We start from the raw sequence: 20,076 nt of genomic DNA on the forward strand, positions 1-20,076 counted from the left end.
GGGTGGGAAATCAAATTGTTACAATCATTATACAACTACAGATGTGATAAATTCATTTGAGTAATAAAAAAAATAAATATAGGAGTTCCCATCGTGGCGCAGTGGTTAACGAATCCGACTAGGAACCATGAGGTTGTGGGTTCGATCCCTGCCCTTGCTCAGTGGGTTAACGATCCGGCATTGCCGTGAGCTGTGGTGTAGGTCGCAGACGTGGCTCAGATCCTGCGTTGCTGTGGCTCTGGCATAGGCTGGCAGCTATAGCTCTGATTCGACCCCTAGCCTGGGAACCTCCATATGCCGCGAGAGCGTCCCACGAAATAGCAAAAAGACAAAAAAAAATAAAAATAAAAAAATAAAAATAAATAAATAAGATGTGAAAAAAAAACAATGAAGTTGAGAAGTTGAGAGTTTCTTTATTTGGTTACATGGCACTTGTATTTTTTTTGCCTGTTATTAAACTTAATATTTCTATTGTGTTCTTTTTCTTACTGCTTTGTATTTTATCTATTTTACCAAACATTTCTTCCCAGACTGTAATTTGTTCAATCTTACTTAACATTTTGCCATAAAGAAGGTTTGTCAGTTTTGTGCCATTCTTTTGAGGATTTTACGGAACAACAAAACAAGCATGGGTAGGCTACAAAATATAAAGAAATCTTAGTTCTTACCGTTTTCATTCCTGGTAACTTGCAAATGTACCTCAAATCCCAGTTTAGGCAGTTTCTGGCTGTCTGATCATGGACAAATTTCTTAATCTCATTGAGTTTCTGTCCTCTAGTCTGGAAAGTGGGAATAATAAAACTTGTCTTAAAGGAATTTGGGGAAACTTACAGATCTGGCTCTGGCTTAAGACGTTCCCTTCCCTTAACAAGCAGTAGTTTAATATATCAAATCAGACCAAACAATTGTTTGTTTTTTTAAACTGCATTTATTAGGATCTTCTAACAGGGGGCGGGGGGGGGCGGGGAGGTGGATGGAAGCATGGAGGACGTGACAATTAAGATTTACTGAGTATTTACTTGCCAAGGAAGGCACACCGGATGGAGTTAACTCCTAATTCGAGAAAATGCTCTGGAAAGTGCATTATTCCAGTTTTACGAGGAGCAACTGAGCTCAAGGAACCCAGGTTTCTGCATCTCTGAACCTGAGCTCCTCACCACCCAGTGGTTTCCGCACCTCGGATAGGAAGACCTCGGGGAACTTCTATTCTCAGGGTCCCCACATGATCTCGGGTTGGTTAGACTCGCCGTTAGCCGAGTGGGTGGAGAGCGATGCGGAACGAACAGCCAGACCTCCGGAGCCTCCGGCTCTCTTACGTAAAAGCCAGCCTCTCTCCGCTTGGCTCCCCGCAGTGCCTTTTGGGAGTTGTAGTCGGACGCGCTTCAGCTGGCTCCCGGGCTGGGAAGGACAAGACTCCAATTCCCAGCATGCCCTGTGGCGAGCGAGTGCAGCGCCGGTTCTTCTCCTCCCTACCTCTCCACTCCTCTTCTGAATCCTCCACTCTGGACTTGCGTGGGTGAAATCCTTCGTCCCCCTCCCCATATTTTTCGCTCACTTTCCGCCATTCTTTCCCCTATTCCTGAGAGCTAATGCGAGACACTGGCTCCGATTAAGCGACGGCTTAAGACTCGGAGTGCACGAGGAGGGGGTCGACACTGAGTGGTAAGGGGGCTGGGAGAGAAGGGGTGGCGGGAGGTATAAGAAGGAGAGAGTTGATGAGAGACGAGCATTGGGAAGAAAGTAGGGGACGAGTTAGGAGGAGATCATACGGTGTGAGTCAGGGTGAATGGAGTGAAGTAGTCTTAGGGACGGGAAGAGGAAAGAGGTGGAATTAGATTTATGAGACTTGGAGGGGAAAGGTAATTATTGCCGTTCCCAGCACGAGGAGTGGGGTCAAGAAATAGATGGAGAGAATGGGCAGATTGAAGTTTATAGGCTGATCAGACCAGGAGAGGTCGAGGGGAGAGAGAACTGGGCTCAGAAAACTTTCTTTGCCTAGGGTGTAGATAAGTCACTGAAATACAAAATATTTTTGCAAATATGGAACAGCTGACAATTCTTTCACTTAGAAATTGGAGAAGACTTGAGTTGAGATCAGGAGTGCAGTGAGGAGGGAGGAAAGAAGAGGAGGGTGGTCAGGTTTGGGAGAAACAAGAGGAGATGAGTGACGTGAAAAAGGAAACTGTAGAAAAGATGAATTTTTGCAGGGGCCAGTGGATCTGGAATTGGAATGAGAACGGTGAGGGGGTGACACTGGCATGGATTTCGGAGGTCCACTAACACTTGCATCTCTCAGGTGATGGAGAGCACCCCTTCAAGGGGTGGACTGAATCGAGTACACCTACAATGCAGGAATCTGCAGGAATTCTTAGGGGGCCTGAGCCCTGTTGTATTGGACCGATTGTATGGGCACCCTGCCACCTGTTTGGCTGTCTTCAGGTGAGGACCCCGTTCATGGCAGGGACCATAGTAGGGAAATGTAATGAGGCCTGCAGACTGCAATAAGTTATCATGGGTAGAAGCTTAGCTCTGGGGGGCTTGGAGACTAAAATGTGTCAGGCCCAAACAGATGGAGATGTGGGGGCAGGAAGACTGGTAAAAGGGCCAGGGGTGAGATGAGATGTTTGAGAGGCATTTGAGGGCAGGGATGCAGATCTGAGGCAGTTTCTGATATTAACGTTTTCCCTCTGCCCCCTTATAGGGAGCTCCCATCTTTAGCTAAGAACTGGGTGATGCGGATGCTCTTTCTGGAGCAGCCTCTGCCACAAGCTGCCGTAGCCTTGTGGGTGAAGAAGGAATTCAGCAAGTGAGTCTCTGCTGCACTTTCAGCCAGATACAAATTTCTCAACAGCCAGGTTTCCCAAACTGCTGGAGTATATTCAAGGGAACACCACTAAACTTGTAATTAAACAAGTTTGGGAAACTACGCATACTCCATTTTGCCTCTTGGAGAGTTGTGATGTCTATAACAAGGTTCTGGTAGGTGCTGCAGTAAAGAAATTTGCCTTAAGAAGATACCAATTTCACTCTGTGAAACAGTGTTCCAAGGACCACCAGTTCAGAAAAGGCAGAAATGGTGGTCTTTATGGGCTTCCTTCCTTTTGTTCTCTGGACACTCCCCTCACCTCTCCTCTTCTGTTCCAGAGCCCAGGAGGAAAGCACGGGGCTGCTGAGCGGCCTCCGTATCTGGCACACCCAGCTGCTCCCTGGTGGCCTCCAGGGCCTCATCCTCAACCCCATCTTCCGCCAAAACCTCCGCATTGCCCTTCTGGGTGGGTATGTCACTTCCATCTTTTCCTAGGCCAGGCAGGGGAACTAGTGATTAAACTGCTCATTAAACTACTTATTAAGAGGCCCTGGGGGACCTCTCTGGAACCTTGTGGGCTCCACCTTTGGGAGCTCCTTTAGGAATAAGTTGGACCAGACTTTGCTACGTGGTATAGGATATGTCTCCCACTCGTGGCCCCTGGAGATGAGGGTAGAAAGAGGGAAGGGGGGTGGTGGGCAGGGAACACAGGCAGGGTTCCTTACTCTCGGCCGTACTGGCATAGGGGCAAGGCCTGGTCTGATGACACAAGTCAGCTGGGACCAGACAAGCATGCCCGGGATGTGCCCTCGCTTGACAAGTATGCTGAGGAGCGATGGGAGGTAAGGACTTGGGACTCTGTGTGTGTCTGCTTGTGCTCCCATCCCAGGGCCCTTAGAGGCATCTGTCTCTCTGGTCTCTTCTGTTCCTCAGGTGGTCCTGCACTTCATGGTGGGCTCCCCCAGTGCAGCCGTCAGCCAGGACTTGGCTCAGCTCCTCAGCCAGGCTGGGCTCATGAAGAGGTGAGGAAGACAGAGGTACAACAGCTCTGTTTTGCCGTCTCCTCGAGTCCCTGCTAACCTGAGTGTTTGGGTCGGATCAGGATTGGAGGGGGTTGGCTGCAAAAGGAGAGCTGCGTAGAGCATGGCCAGAGATAAACCAAGAAAAATGTGAGCGGACAAGTGGAATGGTGGCCTTTCTCAGCAAACCTCTGCCATGGTCCCTTTCTGTAGTGCTGAACCTGGAGAGCCGCCTTGCATTACCTCTGCGGGCTTCCAATTCCTGTTGTTGGACACCCCGGCCCAGCTCTGGTACTTTATGTTGCAGTACCTGCAGACAGCCCAGGTGAGGAGGTCGGGGGCTGCCTGCTGGCATGCTCTGCTTTTCCCAGGACCCACTGAGGGCCTGCTGCCTGTAGACTCTGTTCCCCGGTTTTCTCTCATTTCCTCCCCACATCTGCCCGTTCCTCCTTAGAGTCGGGGCATGGACCTAGTGGAGATTCTCTCCTTCCTCTTCCAGCTCAGCTTCTCTACTCTGGGCAAGGTAAGCAGGGGGCTGGAGCTAGTAGAGGCTTGGGTGGGCAAGATGAAGGGTAGAGAGATGGAAAAGGAAATGAGGTTAGGGGTCAATAGAGTGAAAGAGAAGAATGAACAAAGAGGAGTTCCCGTCGTGGCTCAGCGGTTAACAACCCAATTAGCATCCATGAGGACGCAGGTTCAATCCCTGACCTCGCTCAGTGGGTTAAGGATCCCGTGTTGCTGTGAGCTGTGGTGTAGGTTGCAGACGCGGCTCGGATGCCGCGTTGCTGTGGCTATGGTGTAGGCCAGCAGCTGCAGCTCTGATTGGACCCCTAGCCTGGGAACCTACATATGCCACCCGTGCGACCCTAGAAAGACAAAAAGACAAAAGCAAAAAACAAAAAAACGAAGAACACCAGGGATGGGAAAAGTGGGAAGGAGCATATGGGGTTGGGGAAGGGAGAATGGGCTGGGTTTTGGACCCCAGCCGGCTACCTCTCTTCCCCAGGATTACTCTGTGGAAGGTATGAGTGATTCTCTGTTGAACTTCCTGCAACATCTCCGTGAGTTGGGCCTTGTTTTCCAGAGGAAGGTATGAGCGCCCAGATACATGGCTTTTAGGGAAGAGGCAGGGTGGTATGTTGCCTTGGCCTTTCAAAAGGAACAGGGGTCTCCGAAGGCAGAAGCAGGGGACAGTTGCCAGGACAGAATACTGGGGTCCCTCGGGGGAGGGGGAGAGATGTTGGGAGCTGAAGTTCTGTGCATTGGGAGGGATCTGATGTATCTGGAGGAAGATGAAGGGCACTGACCCTGAGAGAGGGCTTATTGCTTTTCTCTCCTCCTTTCCAGAGGAAGTCTCGGCGTTACTACCCCACGCGCCTGGCCATCAATCTCTCATCAGGTGTTTCTGGGGCTGGGGGCACTGTGCATCAGCCAGGTTTCATCGTTGTGGAAACCAATTATCGACTGTACGCCTACACGGGTGAGGCTGCACAGAGGACCCCTGGATAGCGGGCTGGCAGGGGGAGGGGAGGGGAGGGAATGCCAGTTTATTTTGATGTTTACTTGGTGGTTCAGAGCTCTCGGAGGCTTGAGGGAGTCTGAGTACGGAGGAGCCTCCTAATCCTCTCTTCCCATCTCCGGTCAGAGTCGGAGCTGCAGATCGCCCTTATTGCCCTTTTCTCTGAGATGCTCTATCGCTTCCCCAACATGGTGGTGGCACAGGTGACCCGGGAGAGTGTGCAGCAGGCCATTGCCAGTGGCATCACAGCCCAACAGGTACCCCACTTGGGGAAGATGGGGGTGGTAGACAGGTTGCATTTGGGCTATGGAGTATGCCACCTTATGGAAGGTTAGCATGGGGTCTGTTACAATAGGTGGTGGTAAGTGGTCTGTGTTTGAGCATTAGGCACGTGAGAAGTCAAGGCTCTTGATGTGGGACTAGGTAGACCCTCAAGGGGAAGACACGAGGAGGGAGAAGCTATATCTTGGGACTTGTGTTTCAGCATCCCTACTTCCTAGTTGCATAAATGGCATAGTTTCACTTCTATGAGCCTCAGTTTCCTCAACTGGAAAATGGAAATGACAGCTTTCACCTCATAGGGTTGTTGGGAGGATTCAGTGAAAGAGGTAAAACATTTGGCTCAGAGCCTGCCATGCAGTAAGAGTGCAAAAAATGATGTTGTTGTAAAGAAAAAAAAATACCTTGGAAAGGGCAAATGTGTCAGAAGAGTAGCAGACATCACCAGTGGGGACAGCAGCTTGGGACAACAGCTGAACTGGGACAGGTGGAAATAATGGTAGGCACGTGCCTGTGAGTTTTTATGAGTGACAGCTTGGGTAGCTTTCCAGCCTTCCTAATTTTGAAGCCCTTGATCCCAATTCTTGTCTGTTTTCCTAGATCATCCATTTCCTAAGGACAAGGGCCCACCCAGTGATGCTTAAACAGGTACGAACAAGTACCAAGCTGCTGGAGGCTGACAGCCCTTGGCACCTCGTGATGAAGTGATGGAAAAGAGAAGGGGGGCATCCAGATCTGGGGAGAGAGGAGGGTTGGGATTGTCTGGTATTCCTGGATTGTACAGCCATCCCTTGCCCCTGCAGACACCTGTGCTGCCTCCCACCATCACAGACCAGATTCGGTTGTGGGAGCTAGAAAGGGACAGACTACGGTTCACTGAAGGTGAGTGTCTTCTGGTGGTTGATTCTAGGTCATTGGCCGGAGGAAGGACAATTCAGTCTTGATGAGCTGAAAAAGCTATTCATGCATTTCTCAGTGTTTACTGCATGGGTTTATTATGGGGTGAGTCGACAGCAGTAAATGAACTGCTTCAAATCGGTGCAATGTGGATTAGCTAGAAGAGGGAAATGGCGAAGGATAATTCATAGTAATATACCTGGTTTGATAAGCATTAATGGGTTTTCTTATTGTATTATATTGACTTTCTGAATATGGCTGGATCACACTAGAGTTAGGATGAGCCCTAGAACAGGCAAACAGGATTCCTTTGTAAATGCGGGGGGCAAGCCCAGGCCGCTGCCCTGAGGCAGCCCCAGACTCTGGGCCCCGCGCCTCACCTCATGCTCTCACCTCTCTCTCGTCGCCGCTCCTGACCTGCGGACCCCAGGCGTCCTCTATAACCAGTTCCTGTCACAAGTGGACTTTGAGCTGCTGCTGGCCCACGCGCGGGAGCTGGGCGTCCTAGTGTTCGAGAACTCGGCAAAGCGGCTCATGGTGGTGACCCCGGCGGGACACAGCGACGTCAAGCGCTTCTGGAAGCGGCAGAAGCACAGCTCTTGAGACTGCGGGACCGGGCGGGACAGTACTGTGACAGTACCGTGACGGCGGGCCGCTTGGAGGCGGACGCCGCCTCAGAACTCAGGGGTATTTTTTATTCACACGTCAAGACTCTTCTTGTTTAATAAAATTGTGAAAATGAACCACGCGACCCGGGGCGCTTAGCCGGGAGGCGTCTCTTCGCGGAAGACGCGCTCCTCTCTTCTCCTCGTCGGCAGCCATTGGACTGGGAGGGGGAGGAGGTGGGGCCGAGGCCAGCGGCCGCGCCTGCGCCCCATCAGGGCCCCGCCTCCCTGCGCCGCGCGGCTTGCGGATCGCGTTCCGGCTTCGGCTTCTTCGGAGCCCCAGCCTCTGCCGCCCCTGCCGCGGGGCGCCCTGGGATAGCAGCCGGCCCACCCGGTGAGCGCGCGCGTAGGAGTGGGAAGCGCTGCGGGGCCGGGGCCCACGCGGTGACTGGCGGGAAGGCAGGGCAGTGAGCTGGGCCGGGGGCAGTGCGGACGGCCTCGTGGGAGGACAGAGTTCGCAGTGACCCTGGAGGGACTCCTTGCCGGCTCTTGGGAACGCCGATGTCTATCAACTCCGCGAATCCCTGAATCCTTTCCCTGCCTCTGTCCGCATCTCTGTTTCCCCCACGTCGCAGATAAACAGGTTGAAGGCCTGAGACTCCGACCCTGTCCCAGAAGAGCCTTGATCTCTATGACTCCAGGACCCTGTCGACACCATGCACACTAGTCCTCACGGAGGAATGGGTTATGTGGGGTGGGGTCGATATTTGACAGACCAAGGAGACGGGAAGTAAGGAATAGGGTGTAACAGGAGGTGTGACCTTTTCTCACACCCATACCTTCTAATGTGCTCTGTCTGGAACAGATCCTGGCCCCTTTGCAAGCACTCCTGATGCCTCACTTGCCTCTGGCTTCCTTTCGACCACCGCTTAGGGGACTGAGGCCCACACGGTGCTTCCCCAGGTCCCATTCCCTTTCCACTCAGTCAGAGCCCCATGGATCACCCATCTCACGGAGAAACCGTGAAGCCAAACAGAAGCGCCTGCGAGAGAAGCAGGCGGCGCTGGAGACTGGCATAGCAGCAAAGGGCAAGGTTAGGAGTCAGATAGCGTGTCCTTGGTTCTCTGAGGGGGCTTGGGAGGGAGCTGGAGGAGAGACTGGCTGGATTCCTTATGCCTGGGGTACACTGGAGTTGCAACCCCTTTTCTGGTCGCTTCTCTCCCCAGCCACCTGCAGAATCCACTAAGGCCTGGACTCCTAAGGAGATAGTGTTGTATGAAATCCCCACGGAACACGGTGAAAAGAAAGGTAATTAAGAACTGGAAGGCCTCTTCCCTCACAATTTTATCGCCTCTTTGGTTTGCTGAAATGCAACCTGGGAACAAAATCCAGGAGTTAGTGGAGCTCTTGTCTGTCGCCATAGATGTCTCCCGGCCCCTGCCTCCTGCATACAGCCCCCGGTATGTTGAGGCTGCCTGGTACCCATGGTGGGTGCGAGAGGGCTTCTTCAAACCAGAATATCAGGTTAGTACCCAGCAGGGAGGAGTGCTAAGTGGTCCACAAGGCGAAATGGCTGGTGGAGTTGGTGTCTCCACAATTGTTCTCTGTAGGTTTTTCCCTTCCTTATTAATTTGCTTATTTTTTCTGCATTTCTTTCTGCCTTGCAGACACCAGAGGGTGCTATTTCTCCAGGGAACATCCAGCCCTCTCTGACTTTTCTCCTTGCTTCTAGACCAGGCTGCCTCAGGCTACAGGGGAGACCTTTTCCATGTGTATCCCACCCCCTAACGTCACTGGCTCCCTGCACATCGGGCACGCCCTGACGGTGGCCATACAGGATGCCCTCGTGCGCTGGTGAGAGGAGAATGGGCTACTTGAGTTCTGGAGGGGAAGGAGAAAGTGTGCGAAGGATAAACAGGTAAGGCCAGGGATTCATGTGAGGTTATTTCTTTTGCAGGCACCGGATGCGTGGGGATCGGGTGCTGTGGGTCCCTGGCTCAGATCATGCAGGGATTGCTACTCAAGTATGTTTTTTGCCACTTTTCCCTTTTCTTGGGTGAAAGAGCTTTCTTCCCCCAAAGTGACCCGATTCTCTGCGCCCTCATCTTACTGTAGGCTGTGGTGGAGAAAAAGCTGTGGAAGGAACGAGGGCTGAGGAGACGTGAGCTGAGCCGAGAAGACTTCCTTAGGGAGGTGTGGAAGTGGAAGGAGGAGTGAGTATGGTGGGCGGGGCGGGAGGGGCCAATGCCACAGGTTTGGGTCCTGGCTTTCCAGCCCCTCTCCCCTAACGCGTAGGCGAGGCTCTTCTCATTCAGTCCTAACTTCCCATGGTGACGTAAGCTCTGGGAGCATTTGGTGGGGTCTCCGAGCTTGGGGTGTGTGTGTGTGTGTGTGCGTGCGCGTGCACGTTGTATACACTGAAAAGTATTTATGTATGTGCATGTATATATGTGTGAATTTTTCTTCTCCCTTTATCCTGTTTCCTGTGTTTAGATTTCATCGTCTCTCCTCTTCACTTATTCCCACTTCCCATCCACTTGAAATTACCCTCTTTCTTCCAGGTCTGTTATCACATGCCATTTTCTCTGTAAAGCTTCTTTGGGTTTCTCACAAATCAGCTGCTTCTTCCCCTGTTACCGCAGAACTTTTATGCTTCTTTCATTGTCCTAGAAGGCCCCATTCTGGGTTTATCTGTCTCCATTGGCTTCGAGAGGCTAGATCAATGCCAAACTCACTCCAGCACCCGGCATAAGTGGGGTTTCACTGGGCTTGGTGTGTAGTTGGTGTTTGGGGCATGTTTGCTGCCCAAAATCTCTCGGCATAGGAAGGGTGGAGAGATCTGTCAGCAGCTCCGCGTGCTGGGGGCCTCCCTGGACTGGGACCGAGAATGTTTTACCATGGATGCTGTGAGTGCCACAGTCCCTGTGGGTGTCAGGGAGGTGTTTAGAGATCTCTATAGGGAGGCGGGCTGCTGTGTGTGTTGGGGTGGGGAGGGTACCGCAGCTTGAGTGGGGCCATTGTGGACACTGATGTGGACACTCAGGTCATTCTAGGGCTCCTCAGTGGCTGTGACGGAAGCTTTTGTGCGGCTCTACAAGGCTGGGCTGTTGTACCGGAGCCGGCAGCTTGTCAACTGGTCTTGCGCCTTACGATCTGCCATCTCAGATATTGAGGTGAGGCAGAGAAAGAGAACTGGGTTTGTGAGAGTGCCGAGGCAGGGGCAGAGCTTGGACTCTGGAGCCAGGTGGTCTGGATTCACATCTGAGTCCCACCACCTCCCAGCTGTGTGACTCCCGGCTGGCTGTTAGCCTCTATCAGTCTCAGTGTCCTCAGTCTATAAATTAGGGGTGATGGAAATGCCTGTCTCATGGGGATGTTCTAAGAATTACATGATGACTCCTGGAAGGGGTTGGCACAATACCGGTGCATGGTTTAAATACTTAGTAAATGTGACTGCACAAGGATTAGGTGAGGAGAGAATTCTTATTGCGGTTCAGCGATAATGAACCCGACTAGAATCCATGAGGATGCGGGTTCGATCTCTGGCCTCGCTCAGTAGGTTAAGGATCTGGCGTTGCTATGAGCTGTGGTGTAGGTTGCAGCCACAGCTCAGATCCCTCGTTGCTGTGGCTGTGGTGTAGACTGGCAGCTGCAGCTCTGATTTGACCCCTAGACTGGGAACCTCCATAAGCCGCGGGTACAGCCCTAAGAAAGAGAAAAAAAAAAAAAGGAATTAGGTGAGGAGAGGAAGGTGACTCCCGAATCCTCTGAGTGGCTTCTGGGGGGTTGCAGGGAGGTGGAGAGCCAGGCGTGAGCCTTGCAGAAAGGCCGCTCTCTGACCCCGCTGCTTCCATGTGTCTAGGTGGAGAGCTGGCCCCTGTCTGGCCGCACGGAGCTTCGGCTGCCTGGCTGCCCCACCCCCGTATCTTTCGGCCTCCTCGTTTCTGTGGCCTTCCCCGTGGATGGAGAGCCTGGTGAGGGTAGTTCTGGGAAGGGTCACCTGCTTACCTCTGCTTCCTCTGTTTTCTCAAGGGTGTTGGGCTGATGGGAGGAAACCCACCGGCCCTTTTCCCACATGGTCTGGTGGGTGGGGCCTAAGGAACCCTGGTCCTGTGTGCCTCCTATGGGCATTCACCCTGAGTGTCCTGGGCCATGTAAGGAAAGTACACGTGATCGCTGCTGTCCAGGAGCATAGTTCCGTAGAAAGCTGCTACCCCCTAAAGAGGCAAAGGATCAGTTCTGGTGTGGTTTGAGCAATAAGTGTTCCCAAGAGTTCAGAGAAGGAAAAGATAGTTTAGTTTGGATAGTCAGGAAGTTTCTGGTGGGTGGGGCTGGGGCTTCCCCTAATAATGCACAGCATTTGTAATCAGGGCATCGAGAACCCCTATGTCCTCTGGGCCCCAAGCAAGGATTCTAGTTGCTTTCATTAACTCTCTACCCGTTTCTCCCATGCAAGCTATTGAGGAATTCCACAGCACCAGGCACCCTCTCGGGCCTCTGGTCATTAGCTTAGTGGAAACCCCAGGCTCCTATGGACATTGGTCCTAACTTCCTCTGCTTACTCCTAGGGGCCTGCTCAACTTTGGCCATCCCTCCCCCCTCCCTTTGCCAATTCTCCCAGCTTTAGCTATGTCGGGAGTTCAGGCAAGGGCGAGGACCAGCTTTAAGTGCTTGATTTTTGTCTTCAGACGCAGAGGTTGTGGTAGGAACCACGAGGCCAGAGACACTGCCTGGAGACGTGGCCGTGGCCGTCCATCCTGACGATGCCCGATACACAGTAATGCACAGCACACGCTGCCACCTGGCCTTCCTCCCCCACCGCTTTCTCTTCCCTTCGTTTACAAGGGCAGCTCTGCCTCTCTGCTTCCTCTTCCTAAGATTTCCCTCATCTCAGTTCTCCAGTGGCTCTGAATCTCCTCCCTTCTCTTTCTGATGTTGCACTTCAGCTCAGAGGCTGACAGACTATGGCCCATGGGCCAGATCCACCCACTGCCTGTTTTTGTACAAGCCACACATGTTCCCTATGTATCATCAATTGTTAGATCAATTATCATCTAGCTCTGCCACGGGGGTGGAGTGGAGGTGTACAGAGACTGAATTTGCTTCTTGGTCCGCAGAGCTTAAAATGTTTACACTCTGGCCCTTTAAGAAAAAGTTTACTGAAAAAAAAAAAAGAAAAAAGAAAAGAAAAGAAAAGAAAAAGTTTACTGAGCCCTGCTCTGGCTCTTTACCTTTGGTTTTCACCCTCATACTCCCAGAGTTCTCCTGCCCAGCCCAAACCTTTCCATCCCCCCCGCATGCCTGTCCTTGATCCCTCTCTTTTCTCTTCAGCATCTGCATGGGCGACAACTTCATCATCCCTTAACGGGGCAGCTTCTCCCCCTCATCACAGACTGCGCTGTTCAGCCACACCTGGGCACAGGTGAGCGGGGGCAGGGGAGGGAAGCGGGAAGAGGCAGAGTGGGGGAGGGTAGTCGCAGTGGATAGTAGGGGATGAGAGCTTGATGACGATAATCTGGAAAAGCAAAAGCCACGTTCAGCGGTTCTGTTCCCCCAGGGGCAGTGAAGGTGACTCCAGCTCACAGCCCTGCTGATGCTGAACTGGGGGCCCGACATGGCTTGAGCCCCCTGAGTGTCATCGCAGAGGATGGGACCATGACCTCGCTCTGCGGGGACTGGCTGCAGGTGGTACCAGCTCAGTGATACCCCATCCTTGGGGACACCCTCTGCCTCATCTCCCCTCTCCCACGTTCGTGTTTTGCTAGCAGCCTTTAAGCTTTACTTTTACTACTTTTCCCCAGGGTCTTCACCGATTTGTGGCCCGGGAAAAGATTGTATCAGCGCTGAGGGAGAGGGGCCTGTTCCGGGGCCTCCAGAACCACCCCATGGTGCTGCCCATTTGCAGGTAACCCCACTTTCAATCCTTTGCTAGGACCATCCCCACACGGCACTGGATGAAACTTAGGAGTGACCACAGGCGGGGCTGTGCACCTTTTCTCTAGAATATGAGCTCTCTGTCCATTTTATTTGCTGCTGTATCCTGAGTACTGAGGGCCTGGTTCATAGTCAGGTCCTGTATCCTTGGGGGAAGGGCACAGGGCTGGAGGAGTGCTGGACCCACCCCATGTCCCTTTCAGCCGTTCCGGGGATGTGGTGGAATATCTCCTGAAGAGCCAGTGGTTTGTCCGCTGCCAGGAAATGGGGGAGCAAGCAGCTAAGGTGAGGTTGCAGTGTGAGGAAGGCCTGGGGCCTGCGCCTGGGGGTGGGGGCTCCCTGAGCAGTGGAATGAAGGAACAGGGCGGCTGGGGTCCTCCTGCCCCACAGACCTCTCTAGCTGTGCTCCTTGAGAGGAGAGCTGTGGGGATGGAGGCAGGTGCCCAGAAACGGCTGGCTTGTACCCTTACTCAAGCCCAGAATCTTCTCAGGAGGCTTGGGAGGTCCTTTCTGAATTTTAGAACCGCCTCAGAGGGCACATGTCTCCTATCCATAGGGGGTGTGGGGGTGCAGGCAGGAAAGCACCATCTAAAGGTCCTTTTCCTCCAGGCAGTGGTGTCGGGGGCCCTGGAGCTCAGTCCCTCCTTCCACCAGAAGAACTGGCAGCACTGGTTTTCCCACATTGGGTAAGGAGAGGGGGAGCCCCACGGAGGTGGGGAGGGGGGCCTCTAGCTATGCTAAGATCTTTCGCATCCTCTGGGCAGGGACTGGTGTGTCTCCCGGCAGCTGTGGTGGGGCCATCGGATTCCAGCCTACCTGGTTGTAGAGGAGCATGCAAAGGTTGGTAGGAGGAAGTGAAAGGGAGGGAGGGCTGGGCGCGGCTGAGAAAGAGCTTTAGCGCAGGAGTCAGAGGACTTCAGCGCATCAGCTCCCTGCCTCTGCTGTGCTTCTGGTCTTGGTCATGTATTTATCTACTGGGTGATCAGAGCTCCTGAGCTGGCGATTCTCCATCTCACCACCAGAGGGCGCTGGCCACCCTCAGACCACTTGAGAACAGGAAACTCAGTGGTGTTTCACACCCCTCAGGTGCTGTTTCCTCACTCCTCCTACCCCTTACTTCTGCAGGGCAACACGGAGGACTGTTGGGTGGTCGGGCGGACAGAGGCCGAGGCCAGAGAAGTAGCTGCAGAACTGACAGGGAGACCAGGGGCCGAGCTGACCCTGGAGAGGGGTGGGTGCCCGAGCCACGGAGGGCAGGGGAGGGCGTCTGGGTGTTTGAGGGAGCAAGTACTGAGGTGGAGAAGGTAGGGTGGGGAAAGCTGGAAACGGGGCAGAGGGCCCGAACCCTGGTCTCTGTGGGTGGGGGTTGGGCTGGAAAGGTGGGCAGCAGTGGGCTGAGGTCCTGAAAGCTGAGGTTCCACTTGTCGCCATTCCCTGTTCTGTTTCCTAGACCCTGATGTCCTGGACACGTGGTTCTCCTCGGCTCTTTTCCCCTTTTCTGCCCTGGGGTGGCCCCAAGAGGTGAGGTGGGTCTCGAGGAAGAGAGCAAAAGTGGGGATGATGAAGTGGACCCAAGCCCCCACGGAGTCTGGAGAAGAGCCGGAGGCCCTAGGCTTCGGCCTCTCACTGCCTCTTTCTTTCCTCCTAGACCCCAGACCTGGCTCGTTTCTACCCCCTGTCACTTTTGGAAACTGGCAGTGACCTTCTGCTATTCTGGGTGGGCCGTATGGTCATGCTGGGAACCCAGCTCACAGGGCAGCTCCCCTTCAGCAAGGTAATGGCCTTTGGTGCCCTGGCCCCTCCCTTTGACCCCCCCCCAGTCATCCGCAGACTTTGTCCTCCATTCTAACCCCCATGTGATGTTTTCTATGTTCCCAATTCCTTTATGCTGATTCACTTCCCAGCCTAAGCCCTAAAACCTGGAGGACGCCAAGGGGCCCTCCAAGGAGGGTGTTCCAGGCCCCCTCTCTGCTGACCCCTTCTGTGCCCCTAGGTGCTGCTTCACTCCATGGTTCGGGACAGGCAGGGCCGGAAGATGAGCAAGTCCCTGGGGAATGTGCTGGACCCACGGGACATCATTAATGGGGTGGAGCTGCAGGTCAGGGTGGGGTTTTGGGGAGAGAAGAAGGGAGCCCAAGGGGGGTGCTAGCTGGGAGAGCTGGAACTGGGAGGGCCAGTTGGTGGGACCCTTGAAGGGACAGGGTCATCCTCCAAGGCTCGTGTATGACTCACCCCCTCCAGGTACTGCAGGAAAAACTGAGAGATGGGAACTTGGACCCTGCAGAGCTGGCGATCGCGGCTGCAGCACAAGTAAGTCACCAGTGTCTGACCCATCCCAGCCTTTAGCCTGTGGCCACCAGTTTCCTCTGCAGCCTAGCAGGCATCTGCCACCCCTTCTTCCTCTGGTTGCAGAAAAAGGACTTCCCTCACGGGATTCCTGAGTGTGGAACCGATGCCTTGAGATTCACCCTGTGCTCCCATGGGGCCCTGGGTAAGCCCTGCAACAGTGGAGGTGGGGACAGGGCCAAGGACTCCCCACGCAGCTGCCACCAGTGTGCTTCCTCTTTTCTCTCCCTTCCAGGAGGCGACTTGCACCTTTCTGTTTCTGAGGTCCTGAGCTTCCGACATTTCTGCAACAAGATCTGGAATGCCCTGCGCTTTATCCTGAATGCCCTCGGGGAGAAATTCATACCCCAGCCCCTAGAGGAGGTAAGAGAAAGAAGAGATGCTCGGAGCTGGGTAGTCTGACGTCTGAGGGTTGGAGGTGGCATCTGGAAGGAGGGAAAGGAGGCAGTGGAGCGGGAGTCGAGCTGTCCCACCCTGAAGCCCCTTCTGCCCACAGTTGTGCCCCACCTCCCCCATGGACGCCTGGATCCTGAGCTGCCTGGCCCGCACTGCCCAAGAGTGTGAGCGGGGCTTCCTCACCCGTGAGCTTGCGCTTGTCACCCACGCCCTGCACCACTTCTGGCTCCACAACCTCTGTGATGTCTACTTGGTGAGCGGGGCAGGGGACGGGGCCGAGGCGTGGCCTTCCCCCTGCAGCTCTGCTGACTGTCCCCCAGCAGAGAGCTTTGAACTGGGTTCCTAATTCTGCCCTTAGGACAAGAAGAGAGACAAGATGGGCACTGTTCCCTGTCTGTCACCCGGGGAGAGAGGAGGAGGAGGGGAGACTTCTAGAAAACTGAGTCTGATGGAGCAGGGTTGGGAGGCAGATGGAGACTTTTTCTGTCCCTGTAATTGCTGAGTTTGGCCCCTTGGGGGAGCTGGGAGCTGTGAACAGCCGGGGGAGGGATTCTCTCAAAGGGAGGGCTTGTTAACTGTGGGGTGTTTGGCTCCACCCCTAAAGCGGCTCTTTCAGGAGTTGAGGGGTTGGTGGTGAGATTTTTTTTTTTTTTCTTCTTTTTTTGTCTTTTTAGGGCCGCACCCGAGGCATATGGAAGTTCCCAGGCTATGGGTCGAATTGGAGCTTTAGCCGCTGGCCTATGCTACAGCCACAGCCACAGCAATGCAGGATCTGAGCCACGTCCACAATGGCAATGCGGGATCCTTAACCCACTGAGTGAGGCCAGGGACTGAACCTGCGTCCTCATGGATACTAGTCAGATTCGTTTCCACTGAGCTACAATGGGAATGTCATGGTGGTGAGATTTTTTTGCTTCTCGTCCCAGGTGATGCTGACATTGCTGGCTCAGTGCTCGTAGATTTCTGTCTAATTAAAAAATTTTTTTCTCTTTCTGATTAAAAAAACACCAAACAACAACCTCAATGTTGGGAGTTCCCCTTGTGGCTCAGAAGGTTTCAAACCTGACTAGTATCCATTAGGATGCCAGTTCGATCCCCGGCCTCACTCAGTGGGTTAAGGATCTGGCATTGCTATGAGCTGTGGTGTAGGTCTCAGATGCAGCTCGGATCTGGCATTGCTGTGGATGTGACGTAGGCTGGCAGCTGCAGCTCTGATTTGACCCCTAGTGTGGGAACCTCATTATGCTGTGGATGAGGCCTTAAAAAGAAAAAAAAGACCTCAGTGCTTTTCCTTCTCAATTACACAAAGCTCCTTGACAGTTTTATTTCTCGCCCACCTCTGAGAGTCCCTGCCCTAGATTTCCTCTTGTCACATGCTCCAGACCACGTCTGGGGACAGCTGATGGTCTGGAAGATGCTGAGAGCTCCTGTATTTGCCCACAGCACCCCTGCTTGTAGGGTGTCTGGAGGAAGGATGTGGCCATGGCTGTCCCCTGACCTGTTGGCTCCCCCCCTAGGAGGCTGTGAAGCCGGTGCTGTCCCACTCACCTCGTCCCCCAGGGCCACCTCAGGTCCTCTTCTCCTGTGCTGACGTTGGTCTCCGCCTCCTTGCCCCGCTGATGCCCTTCCTGGCTGAAGAGCTGTGGCAGAGGCTGCCCCTGAGGCCTGGCAACACCACTGCCCCCAGCATCTGTGTTGCCCCCTACCCCAGTGCCCACAGCTTGGTGAGTCCCATGTCCACAGTGTCTTGGAGCGGGACAACTGGTGAAGGCTTGGGGAGCAGTCTTCTAGAAGGGCTTGCTGCCATGGGGTCAATGACAGTAGTGGTTCATGTTTTGCCGGGGAGTCTCTGGGAGGATGGATTGTTCCTGCAGAGCAGGGTTAACTCTAGGGGGCTGGGGGCAGTGTTAGCAAGCAGTTAAGAGCAGGACGCTGCTGCCAGACTGACACCAGCTCCGTGACTGTGTCTCAGTTTCCTCCATCTTTAAACCGGGGATGGTGATAGTACATCCATGGCTGTGAGAGAGATGAGGTGTCGGTGGGGGATATCCCAAAACCTTAGCGAAGTTTTAAGCTTTAATAATGTGAGGAGGGTAAATGCTAGAAACTCACACAAAATCATTTTCAAGGTTAACTAAATTTCCTTTTCACTTACTTGGTTTTGTGAGTTTTGAATACTTTTAAATTCAAACTGGTTTTGGGTTGGTTGTCATCTTCAATCAGAGTGATTTAAGAGATGTTAACCACTGATCCTCTAAGACCTTAGGAGATGCTGGGTTTTCTCCGGTTCCATTCCTCGAGGTGGTAAATTGCGAGTGTGGTGGGGAGGGCAGATGGTTGCTGTAAGGAGATGGGGGTGTGGTGACATTAGAACCGGGAGGGTTGAGGTGAGTTTCCCTGGTGCCCACTTACTGACTCTGGATGCCCATCTCCAGGAGCACTGGCACCAGCCCGAGCTGGAGCGGCGCTTCTCCCGAGTCCAGGAGGCCGTGCAGGCGCTGAGGGCTCTCCGCGCCACCTACCAGCTCACCAAGGCCCGGCCCCGAGGTGAGGCCGGCCCTGGGCTTCTGAGTCCCTGCAGACAGGAGGGGCCGGTTGCGGGGAGGGGGGAGCGAGGGGGGCAGAGCCCAGAGCTGGGAGGTGCAGGCTGCGAAGGGGCCCATGCCTTGACCCTCACAGTCTCCTTTCCTCCGCAGTGCTGCTGCAGACCTCAGAGCCAGGAGAGCAGGGCCTCTTTGAGGCCTTCCTGGGGCCGCTGAGCACCCTGGGCCACTGTGGGGCCGTGGGCTTTCTGCCCCCAGGTGCAGCAGCCCCCTCCAGCTGGGCCCAGGCCTCTCTCAGTGACACGGCTCAGGTCTACATGGAGCTGCAGGTGACTAGGAGAGATTGGAGGGGGAAGGAAGAAAGGGGTTGAAAAGGATGTTGGGAGGAGGGCAAGGGGCGGGGTCCGCATAGGTGAGGTGGGATCCTAGAATGGGAGGGGGGAGGCAGTAGAGTGCTGCGTGGGGGCTGCAGCTGCTGAGCCTTCTCTCTGTTCTTCTGCAGGGCCTGGTGGACCCCCAGACCCACCTGCCGCGGCTAGCTGCCCGAAGACAGAAGTTGCAGAAGCAGCTTGACGGCCTCCTAGCCCGGACCCCATCAGAGGGGGAGGCAGAGAGTCAGAGTCAGCAGAGGGTGAGGCGGGGGGAGGCCACCCCGGATGCCGACACCCTGAGGGAGTGTGGGCTGGGGTTGGGGAGGTGGGCCCCATGCCTCCATCCTCCCCTGCTTCCCTCCTTTCCAGCTTTCTTCCCTCCAGCTGGAATTGTCAAAACTGGACAAGGCGGCTTCTCACCTCCGGCAGCTGATGGATGCGTCTCCCAGCCCTGGGGAGCTCTGAACTCTAACTCACCTGGTGGCTTTCATCCTCCCACACCTGCCTCTGAGGACAGATCTGGCAGCTGTCAGGGTGCGATGGGGCCTCAGAGACTACGTGGTCCGGCCCCCTCGTTTTGTCAGTGAGGGAACAGACTGGCTTGGTCAGAGTGACTGGGTGTCCTCCACATGCTCCCCTTTTTGTCCCAGCCTCCCTCCTCTGCAGTACCACCTGGAAGTTTAGGAATGAGGACCCTCAGATAAAGTTAAATCCCAAATGTATCTGCTTGTGGTTCTTTTATCCCTCTTTCCTCCTGGGGTGACTCTCCTCTCTCTTGGTTGTTCCCTGAGGCTTTAGTCTGGGAAAGAGGAGGCTGCTGCTTAGCGCTGGGCTCTGGGCCACAGTGGGAGTGTGGGGCTTTCTAGTAGGGCCTGGGCACTGTGACCAGCTTCCATCTACTTCCTGGACTTACTGACAGTGGCCTGACTTCGGCAGGCCCTGCCTCCTCCACTTCTCACCAAAATGCCAGCAGAGCTTCCCTGCTTCTTAGCCTTACCTCCAAGGGTGCTGGGAGGATCAGGCCTGCAGGCAGTGCTGGGGTGTGAGTCCCCCTCGCTTCAGTGTGCCTTAAACCAGATCACCAGGGACACAGCACCCAGCCCTAGACAGAGGCGCACGCATGCGTAGATGCTTGCCTAGCCACCTCAGACACCTTGTCTCATTGCTGGAATTCTGGGGCCTGGTCCTTCCACACCCAAGTGACATTCTGAGAAGCTGCTGTGTGTGGCGGCCCTGCCATAGGCTGGGTCTTTTCCGGGGCCATTTAATCCTCCCAAGAAGCTCCTGAGGTGGATGTTTGCTACATCTTGGAGATAAACTTGCTCAGAAAATGAAAGTAACTAGTCCAAAATACCAGCTGG

The 20,076-nt window shown here is 54.2% G+C and overlaps 2 protein-coding genes across 6 annotated transcripts; both read left to right on the forward strand.

Moving 5' to 3' along the window:
* Window positions 1,409–7,263, forward strand: GTF2H4 (general transcription factor IIH subunit 4). Of its 3 annotated transcripts, XM_005665731.3 has the most exons (14): window positions 1,412–1,662; window positions 2,297–2,439; window positions 2,702–2,806; window positions 3,145–3,276; window positions 3,552–3,648; window positions 3,740–3,828; window positions 4,039–4,150; window positions 4,280–4,348; window positions 4,832–4,915; window positions 5,173–5,305; window positions 5,471–5,601; window positions 6,224–6,271; window positions 6,427–6,505; window positions 6,951–7,263. In XM_005665731.3, exons 2-14 carry the CDS (start codon window positions 2,300–2,302, stop codon window positions 7,121–7,123), a joined length of 1,392 nt encoding a protein of 463 aa, XP_005665788.1. In that variant the 5' UTR covers window positions 1,412–1,662; window positions 2,297–2,299; the 3' UTR covers window positions 7,124–7,263. The 3 variants fall into 3 exon arrangements, with proteins under 3 accessions (XP_005665789.1, XP_005665788.1, NP_001116592.1); XM_005665732.3 differs by lacking the exon at window positions 2,297–2,439 and having other exon boundaries at window positions 1,409–1,662; NM_001123120.1 differs by lacking the exon at window positions 1,412–1,662 and having other exon boundaries at window positions 2,300–2,439; window positions 6,951–7,123.
* Window positions 7,395–19,437, forward strand: VARS2 (valyl-tRNA synthetase 2, mitochondrial). Of its 3 annotated transcripts, XM_005665730.3 has the most exons (30): window positions 7,395–7,519; window positions 7,991–8,218; window positions 8,352–8,433; window positions 8,549–8,649; window positions 8,858–8,979; window positions 9,083–9,149; window positions 9,241–9,338; window positions 9,950–10,031; window positions 10,179–10,298; window positions 10,988–11,099; window positions 11,814–11,902; window positions 12,457–12,547; window positions 12,683–12,810; window positions 12,927–13,030; window positions 13,263–13,344; window positions 13,669–13,745; window positions 13,824–13,899; window positions 14,185–14,290; window positions 14,510–14,580; window positions 14,708–14,833; window positions 15,053–15,157; window positions 15,301–15,369; window positions 15,472–15,550; window positions 15,641–15,768; window positions 15,902–16,054; window positions 17,319–17,525; window positions 18,237–18,348; window positions 18,498–18,673; window positions 18,847–18,975; window positions 19,085–19,437. In XM_005665730.3, exons 2-30 carry the CDS (start codon window positions 8,018–8,020, stop codon window positions 19,178–19,180), a joined length of 3,189 nt encoding a protein of 1,062 aa, XP_005665787.2. In that variant the 5' UTR covers window positions 7,395–7,519; window positions 7,991–8,017; the 3' UTR covers window positions 19,181–19,437.

The sequence above is a fragment of the Sus scrofa genome, chromosome 7 (assembly GCF_000003025.6).
Source record: "Sus scrofa isolate TJ Tabasco breed Duroc chromosome 7, Sscrofa11.1, whole genome shotgun sequence".
Classification (NCBI taxonomy): domain Eukaryota; kingdom Metazoa; phylum Chordata; class Mammalia; order Artiodactyla; family Suidae; genus Sus; species Sus scrofa.

Excerpts from the sequence above, each read along its gene's own strand:
- GTF2H4 (XM_005665731.3), top strand. The coding sequence starts at position 2,300 with ATGGAGAGCACCCCTTCAAGGGGTGGACTGAATCGAGTACACCTACAA. Across the intron at positions 3,277-3,551 it reads CGCATTGCCCTTCTGGGTGG|GGGCAAGGCCTGGTCTGATG; the intron begins GTATGTCACTTC and ends GTACTGGCATAG. Across the intron at positions 3,649-3,739 it reads ATGCTGAGGAGCGATGGGAG|GTGGTCCTGCACTTCATGGT; the intron begins GTAAGGACTTGG and ends TCTGTTCCTCAG.
- VARS2 (XM_005665730.3), top strand. The coding sequence starts at position 8,018 with ATGCCTCACTTGCCTCTGGCTTCCTTTCGACCACCGCTTAGGGGACTG. Across the intron at positions 15,551-15,640 it reads GTGCTCCCATGGGGCCCTGG|GAGGCGACTTGCACCTTTCT; the intron begins GTAAGCCCTGCA and ends TCTCCCTTCCAG. Across the intron at positions 16,055-17,318 it reads ACCTCTGTGATGTCTACTTG|GAGGCTGTGAAGCCGGTGCT; the intron begins GTGAGCGGGGCA and ends CTCCCCCCCTAG.